The sequence below is a fragment of the Euleptes europaea genome, chromosome 8 (assembly GCF_029931775.1).
Source record: "Euleptes europaea isolate rEulEur1 chromosome 8, rEulEur1.hap1, whole genome shotgun sequence".
Lineage (NCBI taxonomy): Eukaryota > Metazoa > Chordata > Lepidosauria > Squamata > Sphaerodactylidae > Euleptes > Euleptes europaea.
This window is the reverse complement of record NC_079319.1, coordinates 41,264,142-41,278,599: the sequence shown is the minus strand read 5'-3', so window position 1 is coordinate 41,278,599 and position 14,458 is coordinate 41,264,142. Positions and strand designations below refer to the sequence as shown.

Sequence of the window (14,458 nt, the reverse complement as noted above, 5' to 3'; positions counted from 1 at the left end):
GGGCAATGGCCTTAGGATATTATTCAGTCTCAGAAAAAATAAAACTGACACCAATATGTGTGTGTCTTCCCCCAAGTAATCTCTATGCAAGAACTGAAATGCATTTGAAATCACCCATTTCAAAAATAAAGTAATGACATTTTGTGACAGCAGCAACGTGCCATGTAACTGAAATTCCAGTAGGTTGAAGGACATGTTGACAACAGGAGAGCAAGCAAGCAAACAACTCTGCAGGCAGAGTGGCCAGTGACTACTTTATCAGGACTACACCGCAGTCTTCAACACTGTCAGACCTTTAATTACACACTGCAACACGGGATCCACTTTTAATGTTTTACTATGAAGGTGCATCGTTTTTTCTAGAGGCTAACCACACAACAAAGAGAAATATCTTTAGCAGTAGTGTAAGAGGGAGACGTTTGGCAGATAGCAATTTATCCTGCAGCAATATGAAAAGTTGTGTGTGTGTGTGTAAAGTGCCATCAAGTCACAGCCAACTTATGGCCACCCAGCAAGGAGTTGTCAAGGCAAGTAAGAGGTGGTTTGCCATTGCCTTCCTCTGCAGAGTCTGCCTTGGAGGTCTCCCTTCCAAGTATTGAGCCTGCTTAGCTTCCGAGATTGGGCTACACCATGCTTCCTTCCCTCACATAAAAAGCTGTACCAGCTTAAATTCCAGTTTCCACACATTACAAAATATGTTGAGCTGTGTCCTCCTTTGCATTTGGTCTGTCTCTGTTCTTCTGTCCCTGTGCCTGTCTTCCTCTTTAAAGGAACCGTTGCTAACAAAAGAAAATACAGGCAGCATCACTGGGGCAACCCACTTAAGTTGGCTTACAGCACATCTTTGAAATGCAGCCCATAATTAATTATAGGATTTAAAGGCTACTGCTACTAGTCTGTTGTTCTTATGATACCTACAGAAATTGGAACAGATATAACACTACTCCATCACCTGTTTCACGGTAGAAACTCTGAGTATTCTGACATAGCCTCAGGGTGCAATAATTGCTCCATTCAGGGGTTCTGCTTATACTGATGGGCTACAAATGTCTTCCCCAATGGAGCAACAGTAAATCCCCAAAGCCATTTCAAGTTGGGAAAATGGTATGGAGGAAAAAACTAGGCTCTCTCTCCCTTCATGCCATAGACCCAATGGGTCCATGCATGACTGAGAAACTCAAAACTCAAAGACGTGGGTGTCGAGCCAACCCAGGGAAATCTAATGGACAGAATTACCTTAGAGTCGGGGCCTACCAGACTGTTCACAGGATACCCCAAAAGAGGTCAAATCACTTGTAATTAACATGGTGTTTCTTCAGGTTTTACAAGGTGTTATAAACGGGATGATGGTTACACAGCAAAGGAAATTCAGGCAAAGATTTACTACAACCCTCCCTGAAGACTAGGGGATTTCTGGCAGTCCTCTTGAGATGTCACTCCCTGGGGTGCTGGTCACCCATCTGCATAGTATCCCGTCAACCAGCAAGATCCAAGTATCTCGAGACTTGCCTCGCTTTTTATAAGTTCCCGTGGCCTAACTACATGCAAGTGCCAGCACCTGTCCATGGGATGCTTTCCCCCAGGCAGCTGTTTACTGCCTTCAGCATTATCTAATGATGCACTAATTGGCTGGGAACTGGCAGCGCCAGCTAACAAATTGAAGGAATTCATTAAGTTCTGTAAAAAATTCACTATCTCCTCGCCATACACTGCTCTTCTGTGGGTAAACCTGCTACAGGCAGCTAGGCTCTTATTTCCATATCAGCATCATTTCTATTCAAGTGTTAAGCAGTAAACTTGTTTACTCTGGTCAAGGAACATAAGAACATTATCACTATGACTTGGAGAATGATAGGTAACCAGCACTGTCAAAACAACCATGTAATAATACAGCAAAAAAAGCCTGTTATAACTTTGATAATTGAATCAGCATCTGTTGCAGATGCTTTAAATATCAATTGTCCTGTCTAAGGTTGCCAGCCCCAGGTTGTGCTGAGGGATGCCCTACCCCCAGCTGGCAGTTCCTGCCACTGCTTTGAATGGGAAATTGTATATGAATAGGATGCCTTCTCAAATTGCTTGAAAGTGCAGTTTGATTAAATGAAAGAAGGTTTCCTGTAAAATCAAATTGGAACTGGAGATGACAGTGGCCGCTTCCACACAAAAGTTTTGCTCTGGTTTGGCTTCAAACTAGAGTGGGTTTTTGAGCATCCACATTACACTGGCTGTTTCTACATGCAGATTTCCCCTTTAGATAGAACACTGCATGCTTCTACTTTTCCGGGGAGCTTCCATACGATGCCATGCTCTTTCTGAACGTGACTTATGCGGCTTTCCTCTTTCCCCTTTCAACAGCAGCAAAAGAAAAACCTTCCTTGCTCTGACTTAAAGGAGAAATGGCGCAGTGGCCACAGACAGAACCGCCATGTGAAAGGTTTGCCTGAAGCCAATCTGTGGAAAGGGTAAAACTTTGCACCGCATTCAGAATGGCAGCAGTAAGTTCCAGAGTTTGTTCTTTAACCTCTGACCATGGTTCAGTTGTGGGTGTGAGGGGGGATTTCTGGGCTGTGGACCAGCTCAGAAAGATTCTCATCTAGTCAGTGCTTCTGAGCCAATGTGGTAAGCAGGAAGGGGATGGGGAGGGGCAGTGCTGGCAGGGGGTGGTGCAGGGATGGAACATGTGGTTGCCATCTCCATGCACTTCCATCCCACTCACTGCAATTTCTATAGCAGGGACAAGCAAGCTGCCACTATCCCCTAATCATATACTTTCCAGTTTTCCTGTTGCTTAGCACTGATCTTTCCTCAACCTGGTTTGATATGGTTTTTGACAAAGATCTCAGTCCAAGTGTGTGTGCATGCCATGTGGCAGAGAAGGTGTACATTTTTGCAGGTGCCACTTGTACTGGCTCCAATTTCTTGCCTTTGTCCACTACAGCATCCATCCTCCCCACAACTGTAGCAATTGAGAGCTTTTACAGGCTTTTTTTTAAAGGGGGGGAAATTGCTATATCTCTATATGTTGTGATGCTATAGTGACATAAAGCCCAAACAAAGACCTCCAGTGGCAACCAAGGGGAGCAGATGCAAGAAAGTTCAGAGAAACCCACCGCATGGATACTCTGTTGCCACAGTAAACACCTCTGCCTTTGCAGTAGGGCTGTGCATATTGATAAACCCGAGTCGAAAATAAACCTTAAATTAGCCGTTTCAGTAATTTTAGGGTTTCGGGTTTACCAAACACCAAAACCTGTGGATCTCCCTGAAGCCGAATACGCGATTCCCAAAAAAGCTGAATAATTACAATTTTTCGGGTTCAGCTATTCACCTTTGCTCAGATGCACAGTTCTGTGCTTTCTCCTATTTTTTTACATTTTTTGACTGGTTTTGTTAGGGCCCCATAGTTGGGGCCCTTTTGAGGTTGGGGTCATGTAATTGGAGTCAGCTTGATCTGACCAACCATTCAGTGGGTTGATATGGATCAAGCATAAGGGTATTTTAAAAGACGGGGCTCACCAAGTCCGGTCTGGAGGGATATACCCTCCAACTAAAAAGTGCCAGCTTTGATTGCTGCTACCACCAGGCTTCTGAAGGAGACTCCCTCACCCGGATGGATGAGCAATCTCCTTCAGACAGCCCCCATGGTCGAGACTTTGGCAGGCTCCAATATCACCCGCCAAAAAAACCTGCTCTGCAACTGAAGGTCGCTCCGATTAGAGGCTTCGTTTCCCCACACCATGACCATCTCTTGAAATCAGTTTTTTCGATGACTATAATAAAGGACTGCTCATAGGATGCCATTTGCCACCAAAATAAATGGTTTCCATGTCTTATTATTTATTTATTTTGCATTTAAGGCGTTTTTCTCATTTTGGAAGCTAATTTGCATGGACATCATGCTATGCGCCCCAGATATGAACAAAAACCCCAGACTTTGAGGCACCAGCCGGTCAATTGGCTCTTTACACCAGTCCTCTGCAACGCTGAAATTCTGAACGTGAAATGGATGGACAGCTCGGCTCACAAATGCCTGGAGAATGGGGGTGACCACTTTGCGGGCCCATAAAATTGGACCCCTTGTCTCTAAGTTTGCCAACATTTGGGGACCATCTAAGGAGAGTCCCTCGCAGCCATGCTGCAAATTTGGGGACTCTACCTCCAAAAATGCCCCCACAGGAGCTTCGGAAAAATCCCCATAGACTAAAATGGACCCAAATTTTTCAATAAACCCAGAAATAAGCCAAATACTGATATTTACCAGTATTGGCATCCGGCTTATTCTGGGTTTACCGAAAAAAATCGGGCCCAATAAACCCAAACCCAAAAATTACCCCCCCCCTCTCTCTCTCTCTTTTTTGCACAATCCTAATTTGCAGTGACAGAGAGAAATACACAGAGAATTGTTGCATGGAAACAACCACAGTCGAGGGGAATTTTAGATGAAATTTTTAAGTTCCTCTCCTGGTATGTTGGTTTCCAAGGGTGAAACAAAGAGAATTTGTTTTAAGTGCACCTGGGCATGCATGGAAAACAGAAAGACAGTTTTTAATACATCTTGATGACCTTTCTAAGTTGATTGACGGCCATGTAGGAAGGCTGACTGTATTTATTAATATAAATTATATGTATTATTTGTTGAGCACTAATGGAGTAGCACTTCATGTGATAGTTACATTCCCCTGTTATTGTTAGCTATAAATATGCAGAAAAAGTACATTTTTACAAAAATACATCCCCATTTTGTTCAAAAAGAAACAATCACATATGCTATGTACAGATTTTACCAAGGTTAGCACAAATTTCTACTTTATACATCTTAATGATTTTGTTCTACTTACCTACATTAGGATTCTTTTCACTGTTCCTCTCTACTACTGGAAGGCTGCCCTTATGATTCTGTCACTAAGTGGCTGTGTGGGCCGAAAGTTATCTCCTAGAATTCCATCGCAGCCTTCTAGGAGTTCTGCCCCTTTAGCGTGTGTCCTCAGTCTTCGAAATTCTTCTATCTGACAAAAACAAGTAACAACCATTTTGTATACTTCCAAATCAGTATCAAATAGAGCAATTCTAACCAGATCTACTCAAAAGTAAGCCCCGCGTTATTGTAAAAAGTTTCCTTCAGATTGCAGCCATAGGATTAGACACCATCTAAATTCCATACATGAAGCACAGCTTCCCCTCCTCCTCCCTCCCAAAGCAGCATCAAATGACCCCTCAAATGCTGTTCTGGGTGGACAAGGAACCCCCAGGAGCAAAATAAGGGGGAGTCAGAGAGTTGTCACAGAAAGCTGAAATTCCTCCTCCCTTGCATGTCTGGATCTTTTGATAAGATTCAACCCATAGTGAGGAAAAGCATCTTCAACTTCTAAATGCTGTTTTTAAATATTATTTATTTTTTGTATTTATTTACTCTGTAATCCACTGTTCCATTCAGAGCTTTAAAATATATATATAGTAATTAAAGGTAAGAAAGATGACAGTTATGAAAAGAAATGGGTCAGAATTATTTAAACTGTACATTCGTATTTGGCCTTTTATGCAGGGGTTGTGTCCGTTGGATATACTGATCTCTCGATGCATAGTATTTGCAGTCAAATTCTCAAATCACTATCCACAGGTCTCCCCACCTTAATACATTCCCAGAGTACTTGGAATTACTCAGAGTAAATTTTTGCATGCTCCAGTGAAAATGCAGAGCATCTGAACTAAGGAGGGAGTGGTCACTGAGGATGCTTATAAGGGGAGAGTGGCAAATCAGACCGGCTCTGTTCAATCTGGCTAAAGTCTGAAACTGACACTGTGAAACTGACCAAATAAGCAGCCACATGGGTCTTTTGTGATTATTTCAACGTTCTTTCGCTAGTCCTCCATTTGCTAGCAAAAAAACTGTTTGATCCAGTCAAGGTCTGAAACTGACCAATACTGGCTATGAAACTGACCAAATAGGTAGCCTCATAGTATTCCAGCATTCTCTTGCTAGCCCTGCACTCACAAAAAACAAAACAAAAAAGATGGCTTTGAAGAGAAGGGTTGGTTGAGGGGAAAGACAAGTGCAAGGGAAAAGTGAGAATGGACGTGGGGAGAAAAACCCAAATTGACAAGTATACACATGACCAGTTTTCGATTTGGGGTTGAGGCTGACTTTAAACTCGGGCTTGAAAAGCATCCAGAAAACATGAGGGAAGAGCAAGGAAACTTCTAAAGGTTGAAGAAAACATGCATAACAAAAACAAAGCCGCAAAATAGTCGGGGGGGGGGGATGGTGACAGAAACAGCCTGTGCATAAAAGGCCTCCATCTTAAAGTCCAAAGCATCTAATTCAAAATTTGAAATACAAAATACTACATAAAAATCATATAATAACAACAACAAAACCTCCTATTCCAGTTAATACTTGCAACACTGTTCAATATCGTCTGTAAGAATTAAAAAGTCAAACCCCTCTTCCAATCTGCAGGAAAGCTTTGCAAGAATACTGCCTTATGCCGTGTCTGCAAGGCAGAGGTTGCTGGCTTGTGACAGCTCATGCCTGCCTCACACGTGCTGAGGGCTGCCAACTTACAGTGGAGGCTCCCACTCTGCATAAGGCAATTCTCACCACACTCAGGGGCACTGTGGCCCAGATGAGGCAGCCCCTCCCTGGACTTTTCCTGGTGGTCTTAATGGACAGTCTGCCCCAGGGTCTCATATCTTTGTTCAAGATTGAGCAGAAATATAAAAGACTTCTTTGATTATGCTTGCTTACTTGATGAATAGCTTGAGATATTGAGTTGCTAAGATTTTTGTTCCTCTGACAATAGTATTTCTAAAATCTCTGGTGTTTTATTTTTAAAAATGAAAGAATGGAGCATCTTGCATTGACATTATAAATGGAAGCAAAATCCGCAAGGGTCTTGAAAAAATGTTTTAAAGGGAAGACTACACATTTTGATGATTTGTTTTCCATTGATTTTATATCTATTTAACATAAATTCAAAAATAGACATTAAAAAATTAAATAAGAAGCCTGAGTGGCTCATAGAAAGGTAACACTCTTCAGCTGAGACTAGAAGTGAAACTCCTCCAAGACAGTGTGTGGTATAAGATTAAGTGATTTCTCTACCACACTTCAAAGCTTTCTGTCTTTAAAGTCTTGGAGGGGTAAAGCAAAAGAAATGAGAGAAGAAAATGTTTCTCTCATGTTTCCAATATTTCTGAGTAGTGCTGGAGGAACGTCAAATAAGCGTACTATGGTGCACACTGAGAAGATATGCCACATTTTTAACAAAAATTGATGCTACACTATTTCCAATATGAAGAATTCACAGTCTGCAAAAAGTGCTTTTTCTTGTACATTTTGGTAGAACAAATAAATATCAGAAATTTTAAAATCACACAACCCCAAAGCCATCATTTCTCTAAGTCACACAATCCCTCCCCTCAAAAAAGAAGGAAAAAGAAGGGGGGGAAGAGAGAGGATGGGCTTGAACCCTCAGTCCTCACACCCAAGACCATCAGTCTAACCACTAGGCCAAGGAGGCAGATGCAAAATAGACATGCCATCAGTCATTAGGCACTGCACTGTAGCCCTGGTATCACCACTAGCCATATGGGACCAGGCAGACAATATTGCACAGACAGGTATGGCTTAAAAAAAAGGCACTGGGATAACATGGCCAGGGCTCACATCAGTCCAACTGTTGGTCAAATCGGATTGCATAAGAGGTTTTTTTTAAACCTTTGACAGTTAATTAAAGCAGTTAGAGAAATATCTGATTTATTGCCTTTTAATTGAGATTAAGAGTTAAGTGTGGCCTTCTAACCTTGCTTGAAAAAGATAATGAGCACATATTAGACGTATCATTAGACACACCTGTTTGATTATCTCACCCTTAGCACTGGGATAACATGGCCAGGGCTTAGTTCAGTCCCACATGGGAAGAGGTCAGAGGTAGAGAAACGTTTTGGAGCTGATATTTCTACCCCAAGAACTGCAAACAAGGGAACAGGATAGCCCAGCCAATAGGCCACCTCAGACATCCATCATTTTTGCTTGATGCACCCCTTCATGATCCCTCCATGATACCCAATTGTGCCCCTTCACCCTGTTGCCCCTACACACCTACGCTGCCAACTTGTATGACTTATCTGATTTCAGCAGCACTGTGGGGGCATGTCAGATGCAGAGACCTGTCCCCCTTGCTAGAGCTGATATAGCTTCCCATGGACCACCACAGACCACTTCCTGGTGAGCTGCAATAAGCAGCCAGAAGAGTGTGAGTGTGGGAAGGGGGTAGAGACTGCAGAGGAGTGGCTTTGTCAGGCTGTTGGAGAGGTGAGCTGCAACACATGAAAACTCAGTGTGAACAATATGTCATCAGCATGTAAGGTGCACTGCAACTGGATTGTGATAGTTTGCAGCTAAATGAAACAGAGATCCAGTGGGACCATGGTGACTGACATCAATCCCAGCATGAGCTTCCCTGGGTCAGAGCCCACCCCCTCAGATATGTGAAAGGAAGATCATTCTGGGAGGCATTATAGTGTCCCAGGAGGGGCTGGGGCTAGGAGGGGCTAGTAATCGATTCAAATCCACTCGACAACAGACAGACAGAGTTGTAGATCATTTCAGACTTTATTGAACAGCAGCAGGGGAATAGTAACAAGGGCTCCAGTATGGCCTCTGTGCCTTTGCAAGCCGCTCCAGGAAGCCATGGGGAGATGGTGCATGTCCTCCCTATCACAGCATGCCTGTGAGTGGGGTGAACCTTGCATGATAGATGGTTGTCTGAGTTGGGATGCTGCAGGAGCTGGGCAGGAACCAGTGAGATGGCAGCCCATACTTCACCAGGAATGTCACCACCTGCACAGATGCCAAACAGAGACAAAGTCAATGATGCCAGATAGTACAGTCATCCTGACCACTGCAGCCATGCTGGTGGGGCTCTAGTAGGGTCTATGGTCCCCCCTCTATTCATTGAAATACCCCCCCACGGCTCATTACATTGTGGCAGGATTTTGATTCAACCACAGGTTTTCTTTCTGATCTTGCATGTTTTCATGTAGTTGTGAGCTCACATAAGTTCATCTGTTCGTCAAATCAGATTGCATAAGGGTTGGGGGGGTTAACCTTTGACAGTTAATTAAAGCAGTTAGAGAAATATTCGATTTATTACCTTTTAATTGAGATTAAGTCAAGTTTCCCCTGACGTTTGGTGACTCTATGAGTTAATAACCTCCAAAATGTTCTGTTGTTAACAGACTTGATCTAGTCTGGCAAACCAGAGCTGTGGCTTCCTTTATTGGGTTCATATAAAAATTCCTAAAAGCAGTTTAAGATGATGAGCGAAAATCTGGTTTGCTTTAAATTTTACTTATTCAAATATGGTTGAGTAATGCTAGCAGATTTTATTTTATTGGTAGATTTTTTGCAGTTGCTATAGGGTTAATTTTCAGGTTTGTATTTTCTAACGTCTTGCCTAATAAAGAGAAGCATTTCTTTTTTTCAATATAGTTAATCCTCTGAAAGTTTTCTGCCTGGTTTGATGGTGAAAGCTCAAAGAACAGAACTCACAATTAATTCATTTGTACTATCAAAATTAAGACTTCCAAACAACCTTATCTAATGGATCCCAGAGATACCCATGCCCAAATAGTTTAAAGAACAATTATTAGAGGATTAAATTCATCCAGATTCTCTAATTGGCTGCAAAAGCACATTATCTCATTACACAATAAGCCATCCAAATAACATTTACTCATCTGCTGTGTGGGTTGTGCCTCAGCTGTATCTATTCCATCTGCTTCTGCTGCCGCATAAGGGCTCCAATCCTGCAAGGCAAAAGATGCCATTGGTTGCTTGGCCAGCAGGTCCACACAGAGCACAGTGTGTCCAGCTGCCAGTAATGCCCCAACCTCTAGCTTTTCCCAGTCCCTCACCTGGGGGGAACACCCTAGTAAGGAACAATGCTAACAGGCTGATGTGGGACTGTCAGCATCCCTGTCTCCCCTGCCCATGGCATCATAGTCAGCACTCCTAGCTACATCACAGGGAACCACTGCCTCGGGTCGCCCCCCCCCCCCATACACACACACTGTTAGCCTTAGCTATAGGAGCCTGAACTGTTGAGGCAGCACCCAGGGTCCATGTGAAGGGGAAGGGGGTGCAAACTCCTGGACCAAGCCTGCTGGATTCCTGCCCCTGCTTACCTGCCAATACTTGTTTTCTCCTTCGGTGTGCATCCCCAGGGACAGGGTACCTGTAAGGATTCTGAAATGAGGTATCTGTGTCCCACAGCAAAGAGGCTTCCTCTCTCCCTTGAGTGTAAGTGCGAAGTTCCTCCTCTGTGGTGCTAAGTGCCCTCTCTGTGCCTTTCCCACTGCCAGGATGAACCACTGGGTGCTCTAAGTGTGCACGTCGGAGACTTCAAAGACAGAGTCCGGTGCTGCCTGCCTTATCATCTGAGCTATGGGGCATCCTGGCTCAAGTTCATGATGGGATAGGAAGTAGGGGTTTTTCTGCCACTGGGTAGGGTGTGATTTGCTGTGGCCATAGTCAACATCCTGGGCTACACTGGGGCTTTTAGGTGGGACTGCGCTGGAGGGGCATTTTGCCTTATCCATTTCATGGGTGCTGGCATAGCTTTCTGCAAGTTATGGGGGGCATTCCCAGCTGGGGTGGCTTAGGGAGCTAACTAACTCCTGCAAAGTCCCTGGGTTGGCCCTTCCCCCACTGGCAATAGAGTTGCATTGGTGGTATTCTGGCAGAGATCCATAGCATTGCTGCATTGGTGGCTGGCCACAGCACAGCAGCATATCTTTGGGATACGTTGACATAGAGGCTGGGTGGCAACTTAAGTGCTCCCCCACCCAACAGGATTTCACTGTGTTTCATCTCAAAACACCTATGTTTTATTATTAGGGTTGCCAACCTCCAGGTACTAGCTGGAGATCTCCTGCTATTACAACTGATCTCCAGCCAATAGAAATCAGTTCACCCAGAGAAAATGGCTGCTTTGGCAAGTGGACTCTATGGCATTGAAGTCCCTCCCCTCCCCAAACCCCGCCCTCCTCAGACTCCGCCCCAAAAACCTCCCGCCGTGACGAAGAGGGACCTGGCAACCCTATTTATTATGTCATATTTTAGTCATGATATGTTAGATTTATTTTGCTATCACATTCTATTTTCTAAGAAGTATATACTCATAAGCAAAAGGAGGTTTAAGATGCATCTTCCTGCCAGAAAAAAAAACTGGAATTGTGCAAACTGAACTGGATGTATGCTACAATGGAAGGAAAAAATATTGATATTAATCAAAATAATCACAATAATGTGTATTATTTGTAAAGTATCTGAATAACCAGGGTGTTTACAAAATGAGTATATAAAACAAGAAAGGCCCTCCTCAGACGGCTTACATTCCGGAAACAACACCCATAATGAAGAGGAAGAAAGACAGAAGGAAAGGAGGCAATAAAAGAAAGAAAGAGAGCCATAGAAAGGAAAAGGTTAAAAGAAGGTATATTTTAAAATACTGTATAAACAGTTGTAAGGAGGGATATATGCAGATGTCTCTCCCCTCCCCTCACCAAAATACAACAACAGTGACTTCCAGTGAACTGAAGTAGTAAGAGAGAATAATCAGAGGCTTGAATAAAAGTGCTTTAGCTAAGAGGAAAGTATTAATAGAGCAGAGATGGCAAGTGGGAAAATAAATAGACAGAACTGGAGGGGGAGCTTGAAGAGATATGACTACAAAAAGTAGTAGCTTAGATTGGAGAGTTAGAATTAGGTTAAGGGTTAGAATTGTATCAGTTCGTGTGTGGGCTGAATGGATATTGGTTTTTGCCTTCTTAGTAAATGGTTTTCTGTTTTACAAAGAGGATGTTGTATAGAATGTTTTCACTGCCTGTGGCGTCTTCCACACAGGGACATTTTGTGGTTTCTCCTTTGCTGTTGCACAACAACAACAGGGCTTCCACATGGCAGGTTTCCCCACAGTTTCCCTGCCCCAATCCCCCAGAAGTAGCTATCTCTCCCTTCCCTGGGCCATCAAGGCTTTAAAAAAAAAAACAGCATTAGAGTATCATTACTATATCAATACACTGTCATAACAATAGGTGTAGCAGGTTCTCATCTTTTATTTTTAAAAAAGTCTCTAGTCTCATCTCTTGCAAAGATATGCCTTTCTGGCATATCCAGATCCCCCCCCCCCAACACACACAGCAGCCATCCCAGCTTTATTGCAATTTTTCCCAAAACTTCAGAGCAAAGCAGGTCTGAAGAAGATCAGAGAAAAGCCGGGGAAAACCCCAGAGGGACACAAATGTTTCATGATGCTGTGGAGAAGCAGAAAAAGATCTGCTAACCAAATGCACTGAACTTGGGGCAGATTACCCATGTGGAAGACACCCATCTCACAACTAGCCTGGTGCTTGGGCAGCGGGCAGAGATCAGAGTCAGCAGGTTAATGGAGTTGGCTTCCCCTGTTACAGGCTTTGACATATTGGAGCACATAAACATGGTATTAATGTTGTACATATGCAGAATTATTCAGAACATAACACAACTACATATACAAACTGCAGAAAATACATAAAGAAGTTTATTGTCCTTTTAAAAGGAAGAAGAATGTTATATGCAAGAGGCTTTTGTCTCTATCACTCTAACAGAGGCTTCAGTAACATTCAAGGGACATATCATTGCCAAAGACCTTCCCAGATGAGAATCGGTTTCTCATAGTCCTTTACCTGACTTCTAGACTAAGAATCGGTTTCTCAAGTCCTTTATAGTTATTGAAAGTAGACTCCAATGTCAGATTCCAATGACTACACATACAGATATGCTGTCCATCTACTCATGTGATACTGATGTTGAAATGTAAACTATAATTGTGTTTTATGATTTAAACATGAATTCTAGGTCCTAGAACTTAATGAATGGGTTCAAATGAAATGTCTTTTTCTGTAGATAAGAATGATACTAAAATTGAATATATAGAGTAAGGATAAAGCTTAAAACTGATTGTTTATAGTTAGCAACAGAGTCTTCTGTAAGGGGAAATCCAAATAAGGTAATGGAATAGGAGGCTTGATTAGAGCTTAGTCACTCGAAAGGCACTGACCCACTTCACCCCCATGCCTTCTAAGGGAAAGCTTAAAGGGAGTGAAGATAAGAACTTGGGGGTCACTTGAGTTGGGGAACAAACCCATCAGTTGCAACACAGAATGCTGGCAGATGGAACTATGAGCCCTGGCTAACCACCGGCTCTCGTCACTCATTTTCCACAGGATTCATAGGAGATGGAGTGGAAGTTTTTAGGTTTTTATGTTTCCAAACCTTTCCCCCTTTTTCTCCATCTGATCTCCCCTTCAGGCACAAATGGAAGCCAGTGGAAAGCAAATAACAAAGGAGAAATGTGAGCAAAACAAGATACAGAGAAAAACAAATGAGCAGAACAGTTAGATAATCAAGGAAATTATTTGACACTGACAAAAGGCAACAAAGGAGCAGAGAATTACAGTCATCAAAATGGAAAAGGATAAGCGAATAAGCCAATACCTTTGCAGTAGAAGAAGACTGAAACATATAGATTTTAACAGTATTTAAAAGGTGGAAATGACAAGATATGCAATGGCGTAAATAAAGAGAGGAGACAACTCCAAGGATACCATGTCTTCATATTTGAAGGGAAAGAGAAATTACCTAGAGAGAGAAAGTGATGCAGAATAAGGAGAGCAAACCAATCACTCAATTCACATAAGCTTAAGATAATAGAAAAACAGAAATAACAACAAGGCAAGAAAAAGTATTAGAGAGCCAAAAGAAAGAAGGAAAAGAAAACAAGTGATTCGACCCATCAGTGTGGAAATGGCAATATTTAAGACGAATAACTGGACAAAGAGAAAAAAGATAAGAGGTCCCATGTAGAACTCCAAAGGAAGGACAGAAAAAAGAGCACAAAGGAAATGCTCAAAAATGAGCAAAACCAAAGCATGTATCCACCAAAACACAGGTAATGTGGAGAGAATTTTATATCATCACAAATGCAGTGTTTTGTAATTTATTCACTGTACAGATGTAGCTGCTAATGAAATAGTATAGAGAAAGCTACTGATCAACATGCATTTGTGAACCAGCCCCCATCTACTATGACGGCCATTAGCCATTACTACTAATGTGAAAGAGGTACATAGAGTTACACAGTATTGTTAAAATATTATTTTTATTAAAGTAAATATATATTTGGGGGTAAATTAGGGTAGCAGAAGATCTGTTCACCTGGAGAAAATGGCCGCTTTGGCAATTGGACTCTATGGCATTGAAAGCCCTCCCCTTCCCAAACCCTGCCCTCCTCAGGCTCCGCCCCCAAAATCTCCCACCAGTGGCGAAGAGGGACCTGGCAACCCTAAGGTAAATGTTAGTTGCAAGTGCGCACTAAAAGCAAGAAGAGCTACAGACGTCAAGAATAATTCTGTG

At 42.6% G+C, this 14,458-nt stretch overlaps 1 protein-coding gene across 1 annotated transcript in view; it reads right to left on the bottom strand.

The window, feature by feature from the left end:
* Positions 1–4,856: 4,856 nt before the first annotated feature.
* The window catches only part of CA8 (carbonic anhydrase 8), a 48,643-nt gene continuing 39,041 nt past the window's right edge, over positions 4,857–14,458 (bottom strand). Inside the window, exon 8 of the mRNA XM_056854602.1 lies at positions 4,857–5,006. Coding sequence (XP_056710580.1) covers positions 4,872–5,006 — 135 coding nt within the window. The 3' untranslated portion in view covers positions 4,857–4,871. The remainder of the gene's footprint in view (positions 5,007–14,458) is intronic.